Source organism: Ochotona princeps, chromosome 21 (assembly GCF_030435755.1).
Source record: "Ochotona princeps isolate mOchPri1 chromosome 21, mOchPri1.hap1, whole genome shotgun sequence".
Classification (NCBI taxonomy): Eukaryota; Metazoa; Chordata; class Mammalia; order Lagomorpha; family Ochotonidae; genus Ochotona; species Ochotona princeps.
The window spans coordinates 13,999,756-14,019,032 of NC_080852.1; the positions used below are offsets into that span (position 1 = coordinate 13,999,756).

The following is a 19,277-nucleotide window of genomic DNA, read 5'->3' on the forward strand; positions in this document are numbered from 1 at the left end:
GCCAGTAAGTGATAGTTTAGCCGTGACTCAGTTTTTGGAGCAGATTCTGGGGATGCCCCTTTAGATGGCATTTAAAGGAGTCAGAGGTGCAGTGTGACTGAGAGGCAGTTGAAGAGTTTGATTCCAGATTGTATCTGTCATTTTGTGTTAAATTAGACCTCAGTGAGTCATTGACTGCGGAGGTGAGGAAGGGTGTTATAATTGGGAAAATGGCTCAAACATATGCAGAAGAATTCATGTGCACACACAGTTTCTGGCAAAGCCATCTCTCCAGTTAAACTTTGGAGATCTAGAATCTCCATGTCAGAGAGTTGTCCTACCAGGATAGACATCAAAGAAGTTTTGGAAACCCCTGATGCGACTTGCTAAATCTGTGTGCCTGCAGGTGGGTATAAACGTAGCACACAGACATGTTCATAAGAGAGAGATCTGGAAGTTTCATTATACTCTCTAAGTAGAATAGGGCTGACAAATAGTTTTCTCCAGTATTGGAAGAGAAATGCAATTTAGGAACTTCAAGTAAGATTTCAAGGGCAGTGGTTCTAGAATACATTAGAACAGGGACTGCCAAATAACCCCACCAAAGAAGCACCCTGTGAACATTGCTGTTGGGTGGCCTTGCTTTTGTAAAGAAGGGGACTACAGTTTTCAGGGATAGGGACTAACTTTTAACTCTGGAATAGCTAGACCCACCCTACAATCCAGGAACTCATTTGAGGAACCAAGAGTGGGTGGGCACTGGAAGAGAGGGCTACAACTTTTAATTTAAAGTATCCACCTTTCCTAAACAGAGAAGGAGAGAGAGAGAGAGAGAGAGGTAGAAAACCCCACCAAGCACCATCTCATTCTATCTACTAACATTCATTAAAAATGAAAATAACTCTAATTTGTGTCTTGATTATAAGGTACTCTGTGCTTATTATTTTTAAAAAAGATAATACAGGAAACTTAAGATCTAAGGAAAAAAGTCCATTCATAATCCTACGTATGTGTATTGTAGCATGGGTTCATGTCAGAACAGGCAGGGGCCTCTGTAATGACCCCATTGAAGAGAAAGATAGATTCTGACACACATGCAAAAGCGGATGGGCATGATCTCCATTCTGAATATTTTCTGTTGCTGAAAATCCCAAGGCAGCTGGAAGGTAGGTGGTGGTGCCCTTCTGGGGTGGGAATCAGCTCCCTGACCCTGAGAGCTGAATGCACCATTGCAGAGGACACTGTTGAGAGTTGGCAAAGCCAGATTCTATTTCAGGAGGCTGGAATACTAATCCGTCTGGGACTGAGCTGGGCATTCAGCCTCCAAAGACAGCAGTGATGATGGCTTCTGATGATGCCCTTCCCCTGCCCAATGTCAATGGGCTTTCCTGACATCTTCACTGAAGTATGTTGTCCATTGAGTTAGAATGGATGAAATCTCTCATAGGGCTTTCCCAACATTTGCACGCCCCCTCACAGTACTGGTCCACAAGTTTCTCCAGTAGGCAAACTATGTGTATGCTTTTAAATGATCTGTCTTAGTTTTGTTTAAATAGATGCCCAGTTTTTCCTGTCAAAACTTGTATTCAGATCTGTAATATTTGAGCACAAATGGGGTCTTTGTCCTCCATTAGTGTTGTTCAGACAACTGTTTCTGTGAAAGTTCTAGAAGGAACTGAAAATTTATTGGCTCTTAGAAATTTCCAGAATAATTCCAGAAAGTAGTGTAAAAGTCATTTAAAGGCCTGGCACAATGGCTAAATGGCTAAATCCTCACCTTGCAAGTGCCAGGATCCAAAAAGGGGTCTGATTCATGTCCTGGCTGTTCCACTTCCCATCCAGCTTATGGCCTGGGAAAGCAGTAGAAGAATCCCGTGCACCCATGTGGGAGACCTGAAAGAAGTTCCTGGCTCCTGGCTTCAGATCAGCTCAGCACTGGCTATTGTGGCATTTGGGGAGTAAACAACAAATGGAAGATCTTTGTCTCTCCTTTTCTTAAATGAATAAATTAATAAAAAAGAGTCATTGTAATACCAGGTAAAAATTTTGGATACTGTAAAGAACTTGATGGAGATGGAATGCTTGTAGTCAAAGATCATCTAAGATACTTTAAAAATATTCAGGATCTGTAAGAAAGTGTGGAGATAAATACCTCTCCCATCTTCCCTCTGTTTCTATATTCCTAAACAGGTCATTGTTGGAGGGGGCAAGATTCCAGGATTTGTTTTTTGTTTGGGGAACTGACTGCCACCTAGTCTTTTATTGGAGAAAATAAGAATTAAAATTATTTTCTTTCCTACCCAGTATTTTTCCTTCCCATTAAGATGTTGCTGTCTCTTCAGCCACTCTTCAAAGGGCATTTCCCAAAATGGGAAGAGTCCTTTGATAAGCATGTTTTAAAGGAACAGAGACTTTCTGATTCTGTTGAAATTTAGATGGAATTCTTCCCTATGGAATGTACTTGGGCTTTGGAGAAGTTGCACAAGTAAGAAGACTGGACCTCCCCCAGAGGTCAACCCATATATAGTAAAGTTGGCTCTTGGTCTTGAACCACAGCTGCTGTCAGCAGTTCAAGAGTTGAAACATCATGCCTAAGAAAGTTATTTGTGGCATTGATACTTCTATACACATATACTTCAAGACATTTGTGGGAAAATGGGATTAAAAGGTAATTACTTTGAAGTAATGAAAACAATGCGTAGGAGTTTTTTTTTTTTTTTTTGTCTCATGTATTTCCTGAGAACTTTTTTGAAGACTTCCAATATCGTAAGTATTAGGGCACACTCAGTGCCAAGCATAATTTTTCTGAAGTTCTATCTCTGTTTTGTATACTCTAGAAAGGCTAGTGACAAATACATAGAAAGGAGTTGAATGTTTTATTATTAAGGGATGCAACATCTACAGTCCCAAGGAGACTCTTCAGACATGATTGTGTTTTTCTGGGTATTATAGTCTTCGAGTTAAAGCACTCATGGTATTTTGTGTCACATATTTTTGTCCCAAAATGAGGATGTTATAAACTAATAAATCTTGCAAGAAATGAGCCCAGCATCTGAGCCGAGAATCTGTGATGAAAATTGGATTTGTTTTCCGCTACAACCCAGAGAGCAGTATGGTTTGTGATTATGTCTTTCTCACTGGCCCGCCCCTCTATCTGTCTGCCAATCACTCGGGGATTTATCTGCATTCAACATTAGCTGGAGAAAGGTGAAAGCCAAAATGTTGTTGATGTATTGATGTCTGTGTATGTAGAAGTGCTGAACAAAGACAAGCTGGTAGAAAACACCCACTCATGGAATCCAGTAATAATCTCTCATCCCCTCTCGCTTTGCTTTCAGCAACCACTGGAAAGGAAAGACAGCCAGAGTAGCTCACAGCACAGTGTTGCCAGCCACCGAAGCTTACACACAGCATCCCCAAGCCACAGCACTCAGGTGCTCGCCGAGTACCCACCTGCGGAAGCCTCAGCTCCAGACCAAACCGACAGTTCTGCGCAGAAAAAACCAGATCCTTTTAAAATCTGGGCCCAGTCCAGGAGCATGTATGAAAACCGACGTGAGTAATGCCCTGACACCTGTCTTTGCCCAGGCCCCTCCCCAGGGCTGTGGCTGTCTCTTGAAACTTAAGAGAAGATGGAAGAGTTTCTGGATGTGCCTTGGATGTAGGGATCAGTTGGGATGAGAGGGCTAAAGCTTCCCAGAGCCAGCAGAATATACTGGAAATTTTTGGAGGCTCCATTCCATCTTCAGTGTTCAGTTTTGGTAATGGTAGGTGGGGCAGGGAATAATTGATGATCAACACATAAACTTCCTGTATAAAAATGAATATGTTTTTCCCCCTGCAGTTGCACGTAGGGACAGATAAGAGCTGCGGTGTCACTAAGTCTTCGCTGAGTGGAGAGTGGGCATACACCGAGCTCATGTCTTGAGAAGTGGCCCTGAAACATGACAGAATCTAAACATGATGGCTTCACATGCCAGGGATAATGAGAAGAAATTAAATACTTTCTTAGCAGTATCTTGGTTTTTCAAAAATAGTTGCGATTTTCTTAGTAACCATTATCAGTCTTCTTCAACATTCCCCTCCAGAAAAAAAAAAAGAGAAAGAATTAGCAGTGAGTGGCTGGAGCTTGAATTATTTATGCAGCAGTTAAATCTGTTCCTTTGGTTTACCTTTCTATAAATATGAGCTAGTGGGGGTGTACCTCGTAACTTCTTGGCTCTTAGAAACCTAATGTCCCTTTTGTGTTTAGTGGCTTACTGTTTATTGTGAAGTGATTTCTAAAGATTCCTCATCATAAACCATGTCATTTGGTTGGTGGGGGTGAAGCATCTGAAGTGTATGCACCTTGTTTCCTGGGTTTGTCACAGGATGGGAGAGAATGAGTGAGTCAAGAGGGGGGACTCAGGGTATGTGAAAATACCAGAGGAAAAAAAGAAAGAGAGAGAGAGAAAAGAAAGAGAGAGAAAGAGAATCATGATGCCCACCCTTTCTACTCTGAGCTGCACCTGGGAATCACCGGTGAGCTGCAGCAGCTTCCTAGAGCCATGTACAGAGGTGTGGGAGGGTCTCCTCTCAGCCTTCGCTGGGCCGCATCTTATTGGCTGGCTGAATTCCGAAGTAGGGAGTGAGGCCAGCATCCCTGTGAGGGAAGGAAAGTTGGCCACGCCACATGGAACCGTGGTTCAGGACCTTGAGACGAGCCTGGGGTCTTGCTGGCAATCAGATGTTAGACATTCTTAGGCCCCACCCATCCTTTTCCCCTTGTGGGGAAAATGTCATATTGCCTTCTTACTATAACAGGATGTGTGTAGTAAAAGACATAGTTAGGACTAAGTTGGTTTTGTCAAAAGCCAGTGAATGTTTTTTAAAGATTTTTAAAAATTTATTTGAAAGAGGAAGAGAACTTCCATCTAGTTATTCATTCCCCAGATGGCCACAACAGCCAGGGTTGGGCCAAATGGAAACCATTGGTCTCCTATGTGGACGGCAGGGTCCCAAGTACTTAAGCCATCTTCTACTGTTTTTCACAGGCCATTAGCAGGATGCTGGTTCAGAAGTGGTACAGCTAGGGCATAAGCCTGCATCTCTGTGGAATGCTGGTACTACAGGCATCATCCTTACATGCTATAACACAACACTGGCCCTCAGAGCCAGCTAATTTGAACTGGGATTTTTTGCAGTCCTTGGACTAGGAACATACCCCTCAAATACCCTGGAGGCTAGGCCAAAGGTAATGAAGTTATATTTGAAATATCTTTCCTATGTAATAGAAGCTAAGTTAAGAACGTGAAATCTACCCTCACTGTCTCCTCATGCATTGTACCAGTTTCACTGAAGAAATGTTTTCCAAAGGGGAATGTTTTTACTTTCCCTTCTCTTACAGTTCCTCCAATCAATGGTCCAACTTCAGTGGGTATTGAGCTATTGCTTTATTGACCTGCCTCCTGCTTTTCTAAATACGGCTCACATTTATGATCGAGTTTTCTATGTATGAAATCACTTTTTAATAAAATAAATCATATTCCCATGTGTGGGTACCAACATCATGCATTGACGGGACAGTACTATCAACTCTGCCAGAGGTAGCTCTGGCTTAAAAGCTATTGTCACCATGGTGAAAGCAAAATTTTCTCCAAATTGGGTATTTAATCCAAAGAATAATAATAGTAGTAGTAGTAGTAGTAGTAATAGTAATAATAATAGTAATAATAATCCCAGCACAATGGTTCAGTGGCTGAATCGTCACCTTTTACATACTGGGATCTCATATAGGTGCTGGTTCCTGTCCTGGCTGCTCCACTTCCCATACAGCTCCCTGCTTGTGGCCTGGGAAAGCAGTAGCAGATAGCCTAAACCCTTGGGGCACTGCACCTACATGGGAGACCAGGAAGAAGTTCCTGGCTCTGGATTGGCTCCTGGCTTCAGATCAGCTCTGGCCATTGCAGCCAGTTGGGAAATGAACTAATAGACAGATCTTTCTCTGTTTTTCCTTTTCTCTGTAAATCTGGCCTGTCTTTCTGATAAAAAAAATAAAATAAATCCTTAAAAATTTTCTACTTAAATAGTGATTTTGGCTGTAAGCATTGAAGTAACATAAATGATAGCCAGACCAAAGTATTTGGAATGGTATCAGTTGTGTTCCTTCACTTTCTTTAGCAATTAAGAAACAAGGTGTAGCAGGAGAAATGAGTCAGCGCCTGTGTGATTGGAAGCTCTGTAACTGAGTGACGGCAGCAGCCCAAGTGATGTTAAATTTACAGAATTTCTTCCTCACTGCAAAAGCAGAATCATATTGGGAAGATTCTTCCCCCAGCAGTGATGACTCAATATCTGTCACAGATTTTCTGCTTTTCACAGCAACCACGAAAGAACTTGGACCCATCTCATCTTTGAGTCAGGGTATTGCTTTATCACACATCAGTGTCTGCCATTTGTCTGTATCTTGTCTTTTGACAGAAAAAAAAATGCATAACACTGATGGATGTCACCCTGGGTTCCCTCCCTTTCAAGTGAGTTGGGCAAAATAGAAGCAGGAATATTGAAGTCAACAACAGCATCTTAGCCCTTTCTGTTCCTTTTTTTGTTGTGAATAGTATGTTCTTGCACTTCATTTCAGTGTAAAGGGCAGAGTGGAGACTAATAAATCTCTGACCACATTTCTTCCCGTGGTCTAAATATTTTTGCAAAATACCAGAATCTCAATACGATCATCTACAACAAAACAGGGTCAGAGGGAATCATTCTAAGGTGCAGATGTATCCATGAATCCCTATGAAGGATTTCACAGTTTCATGAAAAACAAAGACATGCATTGAAGACCTTTAAAACCTGTGTTGTCTTTATCTTTGCGCTGACTCATACACCAATTATGTCCATATTTTAAAAAGGACATCGGTGTAATCTTTTTAGTCAGTGCTTGGGAAAATCAACTTGTATCCAAAAGTGTTGATGACAAAAGAAATTGCCAAGCTCTTAGTTGAAGTTTTAACTGTTGACAGCATAGCTTAGATAGAGAAAAAAAATGAGCATAACTGGCATATTCACCACCATCTTCAGCCTGCCTACTTTGGGGAGCCCAGCTTCCAAGTTTAGAGTTGATGAGTGTGCTCATTTATCACAGAGAGTGTTAAAAGCCTGTGTGCACTTTTCCTGTTTACAGCCATTTTGTAGCAGCTTATTTTTCTGTGTTTGTTCAAACCTTGGGTACACTCAATGAAATGCATCTCTACATATAAGACTGTCCTGGTTGGAACTGCCTGAAATTGACCCAACACTTATTAGCACAAGAATAAATATGACTGGGAACTTGATAATCTTTTAAATAAATGCCATAGTATAGCAGTGGCACAAGCATACTAAGATTTTTTTTTTTTTCAAACCTTGTGTGATTCATGACATGACCAAGAAAAGGTCATTTCAGAATGTGTATTTTCAGGCATAATTAAATGTGAAGCATCTAAGATGGTAATAGGAGTTGGAGGAAGCTCTTGGTAATACTGTTATAAATACTAGCTTTCTGACAAGTAGAGCGCCACGGAAAAAAGGGGAAAAAAAGCAGAGTTAAACCATTATTGTTTATACTGCATAACAGCCAGGACTTCTACTGTGAACGTTGAACTGCATAGTCCTTATTAATCAAAACTGAATTAAAATAAACTAAGAGAATAACATACATTAAGCTTTGCAAAATTGTGAAATTAATATTCCAGCTATGTCACCTTCGCCTGCATCGGGATTGAGCAAAGGTGAAAGAGAGAGAGAAATCAATTCCACGAGTTTTGGAGAATGTCAGAGTAAGGATCTGCTGAAAATTTTAATTTCTCCATCACCATTCATCCAGTTCAGTGTGTCCATTGTTTTCTTGTTTTTTTGTTTTTGAGGGGGGAGGGGGGTGTTGGGAAGGACCAGAAACTGACAAAAGGAGGAGTGAAAAACAAAACACTGTACAAGAAAGCAGTCTGATGGACACGCTTGTTAAGCCAGTGTAAGCCAATGACCAGATGAAGAGTTTTGCATGCTTTTGCTGAGTCTCAGATGTGTTATGTGTTTGTGTTAATGGAGACACCAGGAGATTTCTCTGAAAACTCGGTGATTCCATTTGTTTCTAGTTATCAAAGGAAGTCTTTTAACTGCTTGTGTTGAGTTATTACCCAAACACTAACCAATGAAATGATGTCCTGTACAAGGACTTAGCAATGAAGAAAAATATAGGAGATTTTTTTTTGCTTGAATTAACCTCACTAGAAGAAAAGTATTGTTGTTATCAGAATAATCTTATTTTTGATAAGGTCTGCCTGAAGGGAAGAGGAGAGCAAATAATTTTAGTGATTTAGAAACATCAGTGCCTCCATGAAGATGTATCAGAAATTTTATAATCCCAAATATGTATGACTCCAGACTTATCACCAAAACGGTAGATTTGAGCAAATGGCATTTAGCAGGTGCCAGAGTAAAATCATCTCATCACTAAAGTTCTAAAAGACTTTCTTTGTGACATGTTTGTGTCCCCATGCTTGTGTTTCCTGACTCATGCTTGGTGTCTTGAATATGCATAGTGTCATGGGGTGTGGGCCCTTTCAATGGAAAACTCTTGGAATAAATTCTCCATTCCTCATTAATTCCCCAAAGGGAGTAAGTGCCTGCTTTCCTGTGGGCTCAACTCTGTTAAGCCTAGGTTTTGTGGCCACAACCTCTCATACTATGACAGCTTCTACCTAAATAAGCAACAGAAAGCAGAAACTTTGCTGCCTTTGGTGTCCTTGTGGAATAGGCAGATGTTCTTGCATTAAAGAACGCTGAGAAGGATGGGTCTGGTTGGAAGTCTTTGCAGAGGCTCTTTTGCTGCCCAAGCCAGGGCACTCACCTGCCCGGAACCCAGAGTGGGCTGGAAGGCACCACTGTGAATCTGGGTAATAATCCACCAGCTGAAGTGAACCAGGAATGGAGACACTTGGTTTAATTTATTCTTTCAATGAGGCAAATACTCTTTACTCAGAAAGAAAATATTGTTATCTAAGTGTGCTCAAGAAAATATTACTCTGACATTGTGGTTCTGGGAATCCTGTGAGGGCTCTGTGCTGCGTGTCCCATGGCCTTTTGCAGCTTAGCTTCAGCAATTACAGTTGGAAAAAAAAATGGTTCAAAAGCACCTGTTTAAAGCTGTGGCATTAAGATAGCTCAGGCAAAAATATTAAACTCCAACTCATCTCACTTGTATTTACCTGGGCATTTAGTTTCTTTTGGCGTCTTCATTCATGCTTCATTTTAAGCTGTGGGTGAGTCACTAAAAAGGGATGGCTCTCACAAAGCTGAAATCTGATCCGCTACCACCTTGTTCTATTGTTGCAAAAGTGGAGAAGGAAAGAAGTAAATGCTTAGGCCTACATAACCCAATATGCAATCAATGAAAGAAATAAAAAAGTAATCCAGATAATATTTGAAAATCTTCTTTAGGTTGCAACTCAATCTAATGTAACTGCAATGCATTTTTATCTGTTCTCTTTAAAGAAAAGTTTGGTCAGTTTATAGTTCATAAAACATCCTATGTATGCATTAAAATATTTAAAAGGGTTTAATCAGAAATAACCCTTTTATTAGCTTAGTAAAGGAACATTCTAGGATATACAACAATTTCTTATGCACTAAACATTTCCTTCTGGAAATTACCTCTGTTTTTAAGAGACAGAGATCTTCCATCTTCTGGTTCAGTCTGCAAATGGCCTGCATGGCAGGGCTAGACCAGGCTGAAGCCAGAAGCCTGGAACTCCATCTTGGTCTCCCCTGAGGATGGCCGGAACCCAAGCAGTTGGACCACCTGCTGCTGCTTTCCCAGTCACATTACCAGGATCCTAGATCAGGAGTGAAGCACCTGGGACTGTAGCTGGCATTCATGTGGAATGCTGGCATTACAAATAGCCTCCAAATCCACTGTGCCATGACACTGGCACCACTTATGTCTTTAAAAAGCAAGCTATGGTGCCCAGCACCATGGCTCAATTCTTGCACATGCCAAGATTCCATATGGGTACCAGTTCAAGTCCCAACTGCTCCACTTCCCATGCAGCTCCCTGCTCGTGGTCTGGGAAAGCAGTCTGGATGGCCCAAAGCCTTGGGACCCACCTGGGAGACTTAGAAGAAACTCCCAGCTTCTGGCTTCAGATTGACTCAGCTCTGGCCATTGCAGCCAGTTAGGGAGTGAATCAGCAGGTGGAAGATCTTTCTGTCTTTATCTCCTCTCTGTAGATCTGCCTTTCCAATAAAAATGAATTTTTTCTTAAAGCAAAATATATTAAGTCTCAAGTCCTGGACCGTTAGTGAGTGTGAAAAATAAAATAAAGTTACTGTATAATAAATCAGTACTTGCAGCTTCTAAATAACATAGAGTAAAAAAATGTCATTTGTCAGTGACTACTTTTTATTATCAGTATTGGCCATGGATGTGCATGTCTAGCTATTTTTTTTTTTACTAATCATATTGAATTCATTGTAAACTTGGTAGCTGAAATTTTTAGAGTATTTCAGAGGAAAATTTTTTTGGACAAACAGTTTAACAAATGGCTTTATTAGTATTGCTGGCCTTAATTATTTTAAGAAAATTCAATTTAACTCAAGCTGTTTGCTTCCATCCTCTGGTTGCTAAGACATCAGGTGACTTAGAGCCTGTTGATTCTTCAGAGGACCCCAACTCAGCGTGAGTTTTTATTTTTGGATGTGGACACCCACTTTGTGGTGCTGGACACATAATGATTCTAATTTACTTAATTCCCCTTCCGACAGTCCTGAGGAAGGTAGTTCCTGCTGACTTTTGGCTTAGTTCTGGATAATTGCATGAGCAGGATGAGGAATTGTCCAACAGGGCATCCAAACATTGAAGCATTCAGTGAGACTCCCTCCTGGTTTTATTTTACCTGTTGTCTTCCCACATTTCAACTGTCCAAGTTGTTTTACTTCTGTACCTGTGACAGGAAGCCTTCATCTGCCCGAGCCCCATCCATCTTGTTGTGTAATTGTGTCTGTGCTAGGGATGTGTTTCCTTCTATCTGTAGCATGATCTCTCTTCCCTCTCCCCACTCTACAGTTCCAGATTACCAGGAACAGGACATCTTCCTCTGGAGAAAAGAAACCGGATTTGGATTTCGGATTCTGGGTGGAAATGAACCCGGGGAACCTGTGAGTCTTTTGTCTGCTTCTCTGTCCCGGGCTGTTTTCTGAGACTTCACAGCCAACTGGCAGCAGTGACAGATGATGAAGACATGGCCCCAGCTAGATGCAACACTGAGTCTGTCTTTCATCTTGAGCGGTGTGGGTTTTTGCACTGACTTGTGTGGCATTCTTTCAGTCTTGAGGAGGAAATAAATCGATTCTTTTTTTTAACAGTGTGTATTAATATTTGTGAGAAGTGCAAAGACAGGGTTTGGAGACTGCCACTGAGGAGAAGGAAAACACAAAGGAAAATAGCAGCAGGTGCCACTCATAAAACAATGGCCTGATGCCTGTGGTCCATTCTGTTCCATCTACCAGTAGGTAGTGGCCTCCGAGTGTGGAGTAGCTACTGCACAGGATGCTCCACAAGACATTGTGAAAAAGTGGGGAAAGCCAGGCCCGTGTTGTTACAAAAGGAAAGAGCCCCCCAAGCAAGGGTTGGGGGTCCTTCCAACCTCCCTGGACTCAGTTCTCTCAGCTTTAAATTAAATGTACTCCAGGACCACCACGGGTCTTTTTTTGAAAAATAACAAATTTGGTTCTCTCTTGATAGCAGCAGCTAGTACTGCTTGAGAACTTACTATGTACTAGGAACCGTATTAACGGCTTTTACTACACACATGGATTCTCTTCCCTTTTCCATAATTAATCACCATGTTTATCCAAACCAGAAGATGAAGATCACAGAACTAGTAAATGGAGAAGCATCTATTTCCAGAGTTCATGTGTGTAGTCACTGCTACAGGAAACTTCTTTCTGAACTGTCAAGACTGTAAGAAAATCACCTGTAGCAGCAGCATCATTTACTAAAAAGGCAAGGCAGCCACAGCGGCTGTAGCCCAGGTTTAGTAACTGTCAGTTATAGCAATAAGACACAAAATATAAAATCTACGCTGCTTTTGGATGCCGAAAGCCTACAGAAATAAGATGTCAACTTAGAATTTGCTTCATCCATTGGGCAGTACTTAGGAGGACACTTTAAAAAGCTTCTGGAAAATGGAATTGAAACCTAAGTTTAATTTTGGTGTGGGAAAATTAAAACCTATTCCCAGGTTTTTTTATGATCTATATATTTTTCCTAGATCCAGTGCTGGACAAAAGTAATATTAATATTATTTGCAGCAGAAATTTATGAAAGAAGAGTTGCTAGACAGATAAGAATGTTTTACAAATGAACAGTGTTAAGTGATTTATTTTGGCAGAGGGGAATGAGAAAGAGTGCTTCCTAAGGAGACCATAGGCACCCATCCAAAAACAATTACTTTTGCCACTGTAACTTGAATATAGTGGGTGCCCTATATGTGTTTTTTGCATGTATGCCAACATGAATGCATAAATGGAATTGTTTGGGGGAATGTGAAGATCATCAACGTAAGAGTAACCAAGAGGCAACGTTTCATCCATCATCTGATTACTCCACAGATTTATATTGGGCACATTGTACCACTGGGGGCTGCTGATACTGATGGCCGCCTGAGGTCTGGAGATGAGTTGATCTGTGTGGATGGAACACCAGTCATTGGAAAATCACACCAGCTCGTGGTCCAGCTTATGCAACAGGCTGCCAAGCAAGGCCACGTCAATCTCACAGTGAGGCGCAAAGTGGTGTTTGCCGGTATGTTTTTTGTTCAACCCTTCCCGGAGCACAATGTTGGTTTTGTGTCTGTGGCCTCAAGTGTCCATCATGGCAAATGTTTGCCAATGTGATTGAGCTCAGAATGTGCAGCTCATCTGCTGCTCTCAAACCCAGCGAAACAACTATTATTCCATTTTCCATGTGCCATTTGCATCTGTTCAGCAAAGGTTCCTAGCAAAAGGCTGGTGGAATGTATGTCACCTAGTTCCCACTCTTTGCCAATAGAGCATAGGCACCCTCTTTCTTTATGACTATTCAATGAAAGAGATCATGATGAATGCCAGGCAAGTTGTAGTTTGCAATTAAGAGAATAAAATGTAAGTTTGTACTGTAAAATAACATGATCAAAAGTTAGCAATGCTCTGTTGTTCGCCCTCTTTTTTAAAGTAATATTTTTCTCCCTGTAAAAGAAGATTGTGGTCATGGAAAGCAGTACATATCAGCCTGTCCCTTGAGGTCATCTGTGACCTCACCATTGTACTGTGTGTGGCCAATAGCAATTGGATATGATTGGTTTGTGTGACAAGTTGAAAATAATTTTACTTCCTCAACTCAAAATAACAAGGCAGTGTGAGTTTTGGAGTAATTTTGTATTTATTTTTAAAGTCTTAGTTACTTTGGGTTTTCAGCTCTGTAGAAGACATGTTAAATCTTGAAAGAAGTGATATCTGATATAAAATCAGCTACTCACTAAGGGACAAGTGCAGTATAATTCCGTTTCTTTGAGGCATTATAGTAGTCAATTCATAGAGAACGGACAGAGTCCTGGAGGTGGATGCTGATAAAGGTTAGGCGATTGCACAAATACATCACTGAATGGGACTCTTAAGCTTGGCTGAAATGGTTTTACACAATTAAAAACTTACTGATGGTTTCATACAATTAAAAAAGCTGAGACAGATGTTTGGAACATAAGACATTGCTTGGAACACTTACATCCCATAATAAGTCCCTGGTTTCAGTCTAAGCTTTACTTGACATTCCAGCTTCCTCCTAATATACATTTTGGGAGGCTGCAGGTGATAGTTCAAATGCTTTGGTGCCTGCCACCCTTGTATGGGACCCAGATTGAATTCTGTGCTCCTGGCATCTGCCAGGCTCACTCCACACACTGTAAGCATCTGTGGCATGAACTAACAGCTGGAAGATCTCTCCCTGTTTGTCTGCCTTTTAAATAAAACTAAGTGCATGCATAAAAATTTAAAAGAATTGATCATTAAATTTTAACAAATCTATGAAAGCAGAAGCTTTGGGGAATAGTGATAACTTTATCCCAAACCTAGACACAACACACATTTTATTTTGGCACAGTTGGTCCCATCTAATGTCTTGGCTCTTTAGCTTGATTTATCCTGGCACCTGAGAAAGCAATATATTCAACACAGAGACTGCATTTGGAAGGAGGCTGAGATAGCCTGTTCTACATGCAGGAGTAGATGTTGACATCTGGAAGCTAGGGGGAAATACTGTGTATACTCTCATGGGTATTGTCACAGATCCCACACAAGGTGAACCATGGACTGGGGCAGCTTGTAGATTCTGACTTAATGGGAAAAAAAAAAAGGTAGCAAGGAGCCTGGAGGTGCTGGCAACAGAAAGGTACAGGTGTGGTTGCACCCCAGAAGACCATATGGTGGTTGGCACTGGTGTGGCCCACACCTACTGTTGGTATGCATTTTCCTTTGTGCCATGTGGCAAAAATTTCAGAGAGCTGATTTTGCTGCAGAATGGAGTCTAGGTGTGGATGTTAATAACACAGGTTGCTGTCAGTGACAACACAATTTGGGAGTCATTTGGGTGTTTCCTTGTGATTCCTGGGTACCACGGGATCAGTATATGTCAACAGCACCTGCTGACAGTGCCTTGCACCCCAGTTCTGTGAGGACAGCTGCCACCTTCCTTCCGTTGCGGAAGCCAGGTGGTTGACATGTGTATCTCTCTACGGCAGTCCCCAAAGCAGAAAACGAGATGCCCTCGCCAGCCTCATCTCATCACAGTAGTAACCAGCAGGCCTCACTGACAGAGGAGAAGCGCACCCCACAGGGCAGCCAGAACTCCCTCAACACCGTGAGCTCTGGCAGCGGCAGCACCAGTGGTATTGGCAGCGGCGGGGGCGGGGGCAGCGGCGTGGTGAGCACCGTGGTGCAGCCCTACGACGTGGAGATCAGGCGCGGTGAGAACGAGGGCTTTGGCTTCGTCATCGTGTCCTCGGTGAGCCGGCCGGAAGCAGGCACGACCTTCGGTGAGTGCTCCTGATTTCCCCCAGGGTTTCTTACCACGCCTGGGTATGTTCTCTCTCTCTCAAGGCAGAGAAGGCCAAAATCTCATTAGTACAGATGCTCTACTGCATTTCACTTTGAGCCATTAATATCTTAATTGGGAATGGAATTTGGTAACTTTTTGCCCTCTGAGGATTGAACATTTGTTTTTAACCATTTCAGCTACCTTCCTGAAAAGTTGCAACCCACAGCCCCAAGCATTCATGAGATTTGCATAAAATTTGCATAGCCAGCGCTTGTTGATGAAGACCAGAGGTTTCCCTGGAAGAGGACTTTTGAAAGGGTCTCAGTAGGAAGAGCAATGGCCTTAGAAAATACAGATGCTTGTAAAAATGTCTAGGAAGAAAATATAAGTGGAAGGAGGAAGACTACTGCATAAAGTGTTCTGCTATCTGATTTTTAATAGTATTTTTACTTGATTAAGAATCTGGTTAAAACCTGAGCAGGGTGGCTTACTTTTCTCATCTCATCTGGATGTTGGGGACTTCAGCCAGGTTTGGCGAAGTGGTGCTACCTGGTACAAAGGTACAAGCTTTGCTGGTTGCATGAGGAAAGACACATAAGAACCCAGAAAATTCCAGCAGCTGGTCACCTGTGAATATATTCTCCATTAGCATGGAATGGACGTACGCTCCAACAATGATCTACCTTTCCAATTAGGTAGAAACTCATTTGCCATCTCCCAAAGTCATTCATTCATTAGTATGAAATCTGGTGGGAGAAGGGTAAGGGCATATAAGCTTTGACCTTGGCCACACTTCTGTCCCCATGTGAAGTCTGATGATTATTAGCCTAAATCACTTATCCCTTTAGAATTCTGACCCATCGAACTCACTTCATGTCCATTTTTGCAAGCAAGGTACGTGGCTTCCTGCAAAAGCTATCTTGTCCTTAAGTTTTAGTTTGGTGAGGGACAATGACTGAGCCAGGTTTATGCATGTGTGGCTGCGATAACAGATACCCCTTACTAACAGTGCTTCTGTGAGCTCCGTTAATAAAGCCATCACAGCATGTCATGGATGGGGAGCTGATATCCAGGGCAACAAGGGGTTTTGTGGGTTTGTTTTGTTTTGGTGAATTTTTTGGATTTTTTTTTTAAATGAAGTTTGGAGAGTCTTCTGCTTACTTAAAAAGCAGAAAAGGCAGGCAAGGGAGAAGAGATCACCAGTTTACCTCTTCAGATCTAGCATTTGATTGATCCCCTGAGCCCTGTGATGTTCCCGGTTACTTCAGAGTTCTCAGCGTTACCTTCTAAAAAGGAATGCCAACTGTGTCAAGTGTCAAGCTGTGTGTTATGTAATGAATGTGGAATGTTTTCACTCACAATTTGCTCTTTGATTATTTTCCTTTGGCTCTTAAAACAAATACATTAAACTTTCCCTAATACTTGCATGAAACTTCTGAGCTTTGCAGAGCTTGCCTTGTACCTACTGTTTGCTATCATTGCCATGCCAGTTGTGCTTGCCGATGAGCTACACTGAATCAAGACCTCGAACTTGAGTATGGAGGCTTTCCACTGCATCTACCTGTTGAATTCCATTAGACACTTGCTTTCTTTTTAAAATGCTTTAATCTGGGCATTGCGTCCAGTGACACAAAATCCAGCCAGTTTGCTGAAATTACAAAGCATTCAGTTGTATTTTCTTACGCATCTTCCTCTCAAGGTCCAGGCTGCACCAGAAGAACCCTCTTAACTATAATCCATGTCTCCCATGCTAATTTTCTTACCCTTTCCGAAAGGCCACTCAACTGCCTGACTGCTTTCATGTTTCCCAGAATGCCAAATCCCTAAAATAGGTGAAACTGAATGAACATTTTTGAAGCTCAGTACGTGATCAGCTAGACGCCAGGACTCAAAGCCAGTTGCCCACCTCTCTCTAGTTTAACAATGACCTGGAGTGCCTCAAAGCGTATACACAAAATGCCTTTCCTCTTTAAGGCCCCTTTCCTGTTTTTTCCTGTTTTGGGTAACTGATGATGAGAAGGGGAATGATGGAAAGGAAAGGGTTGGGGAATAAATTGAACCTCGCTTTGGATCACTGCTCAGTTTTCATCTTCCCTTGAGGTTATCTTTGCGAGGCAGGAGCAAGATGTAAAAGGTGATGAGCCAGGCGGGACCTAGCATGGAAGCACCTAAGATGGGCTTATTGATCAATACACCTGATAGGAAGAATAAGGGTCAAGGTTAGGTGTTTTCTTGGCTTGTCTGTTATAGTAATGATACTCTTTTGCTAGAGCTTTCATCCTTTGGAAGGAAGGCAGAAAGTGGCTGTTTGTTCATTAGGTGTTTGCAGATTGAATTTGTGTGTGTGTTAACTGACTCTCATGTGTCACAGCACACCCGGTGATTATTTTTCTAAAGGAAAAAAGAACAAAACATTGGCAGAAGCTTGCACAATGGCTGGCAAAAATGAAGTGTTGTGAACACACAGAATGAGTAGACCAGTCAGCCTCCCTCTGGGTCTCACATTGGCAGTCCCCAAATAAGTTGACACTGAGTTATTTTGGGGCTTTTGAAAGAACTTCCAAAATTGCCAGCTTTTCCCAAATTTTGGAATTGATTAAGGAGGGAAGCTGGGGTTTTCCATTTGTGTTGAATCAGGAAAAGACTCCAGCCACTATGTTTAGTTTTGGGGACGCTGCCCCTTAACACAGGAGATTGCCAATGTTTTGAGCATCGGCGCAGAGCTCTCCTTTGAATAACATTTGCTTAATGCTTTAATTAATTAACACTTAACCTTCTCTTTCCCTTTTCAACCCTTTTTCTCCTCCCTTCACTATATTCCCACGTAACTTTAAAAACAATAAAACTCAATATGAAAGCAGGCAATGCATGTGTGGCTATGCCTCACAAAATAGGTCGGATTATTGAGGGGAGCCCCGCTGACCGCTGTGGCAAGCTGAAAGTAGGAGACCGGATCTTGGCAGTAAATGGATGTTCCATCACCAACAAATCCCATTCAGACATTGTCAACCTAATCAAGGAAGCGGGAAACACAGTTACCCTCCGCATCATTCCTGGGGATGGTAAAGTATACGAAAGCATACCTATTATGTCTACTCCCCTCCCTCCTCTTCTCTCCCTTTCTCTGTAAGTGTCTCTATGTCTCTCTCTCTCTCTCATAGTATTAATGTAATTGAATAGCATTGACTTAGAGGCAGCTTTACCCATCCCTAACTAAACATACATGAACTATTGTTACTAAACTGTATCTCACGTTCCTATTTAATTAATCCTACAGTCCCATGGCCCTTACATACTGCAGATACCTAAGTTGCAGAAATTTTTTAGCTTTCTCCAATTTCCTTTGCTTCTGATGTTCAGTAGTATTGTTTTTTAAACAATAAGCCAAAATTGAACTATAAATATAATGTCACAAAACCTTGTTAGTAGTAAGTCAGGGCCAATATTCAATATTATGCTTTTGTTCTGAATGAATGAATAAACGTGTAGTGGTTTCTATTTAATAGGAGAATTGTAGTGTTTGTGCCTACTTGATCTGTTCTGCATTTATAGAGAAGAAAGCATTAGATTTATGTATTTTTGAGAGATTTATCTGTATGTTAAACTAGATGAGTTCTTCTTTATTTGCTTGGTTGGTTAAATTCAGACCTTTGATTCTATTGCATTCATGACAACTCTGCACCACAGGTAACATTTGGCATCATCTGCAGGAGGTGCCAATAGCATCCAGTGGGTGGAGAGCTGGAATGCTTCTAAATGTCCCAAAGGATATGGACCAGTATCTTCTCATTAAAAAAAAAAAATCTATACAGCACAAAACAGCAGTATTCATACTCTTATTCATATTTAATAAAAATGAAGTTGTGAGTATTGATTACTTAGAGAATTAAGCCTTCCTATTGCCCTTCATTCTAAGCTGATTTTGCCCTTGGGAGAAAAAGGAGTACTTGTCCCAAAGTGTTTCCCTTTTTTTTTTTTTTTTGCATTCTTGCTATAAGTATTATGAAGTAAAATATATATTCCAAAAGTATGCATTTCTCGAGAGGAAAATATGGTAAAAATCCTACACTAGGATGCTGTAAAATAAGATCAGTGAAAACTATTCAGCAAATGAATACTTTTTTATAGTAATTGAAAGTAAATTAGTCTTATAGTTCGAAATTCAAGTGATCTAGTAAGGACTTTCCAAGAAAAGTACACACAAAATAAATTT

At 41.3% G+C, this 19,277-nt stretch overlaps 1 protein-coding gene across 34 annotated transcripts in view; it reads left to right on the plus strand.

Annotated features, from left to right (window-relative positions):
* Positions 1 to 19,277, plus strand: part of MAGI1 (membrane associated guanylate kinase, WW and PDZ domain containing 1) — a 602,787-nt gene that overhangs the window by 567,103 nt on the left and 16,407 nt on the right. For 13 of the 34 annotated variants that reach the window (XM_058679198.1, XM_058679199.1, XM_058679182.1 and 10 more), the window contains 6 exons: positions 3,318 to 3,534; positions 7,692 to 7,775; positions 11,060 to 11,151; positions 12,607 to 12,799; positions 14,769 to 15,062; positions 17,923 to 18,126. In XM_058679198.1, coding sequence (XP_058535181.1) covers positions 3,318 to 3,534; positions 7,692 to 7,775; positions 11,060 to 11,151; positions 12,607 to 12,799; positions 14,769 to 15,062; positions 17,923 to 18,126 — 1,084 coding nt within the window. The remainder of the gene's footprint in view (positions 1 to 3,317; positions 3,535 to 7,691; positions 7,776 to 11,059; positions 11,152 to 12,606; positions 12,800 to 14,768; positions 15,063 to 17,922; positions 18,127 to 19,277) is intronic. The other 21 variants (XM_004581596.2, XM_058679211.1, XM_058679185.1 and 18 more) reach the window with 7 other exon arrangements.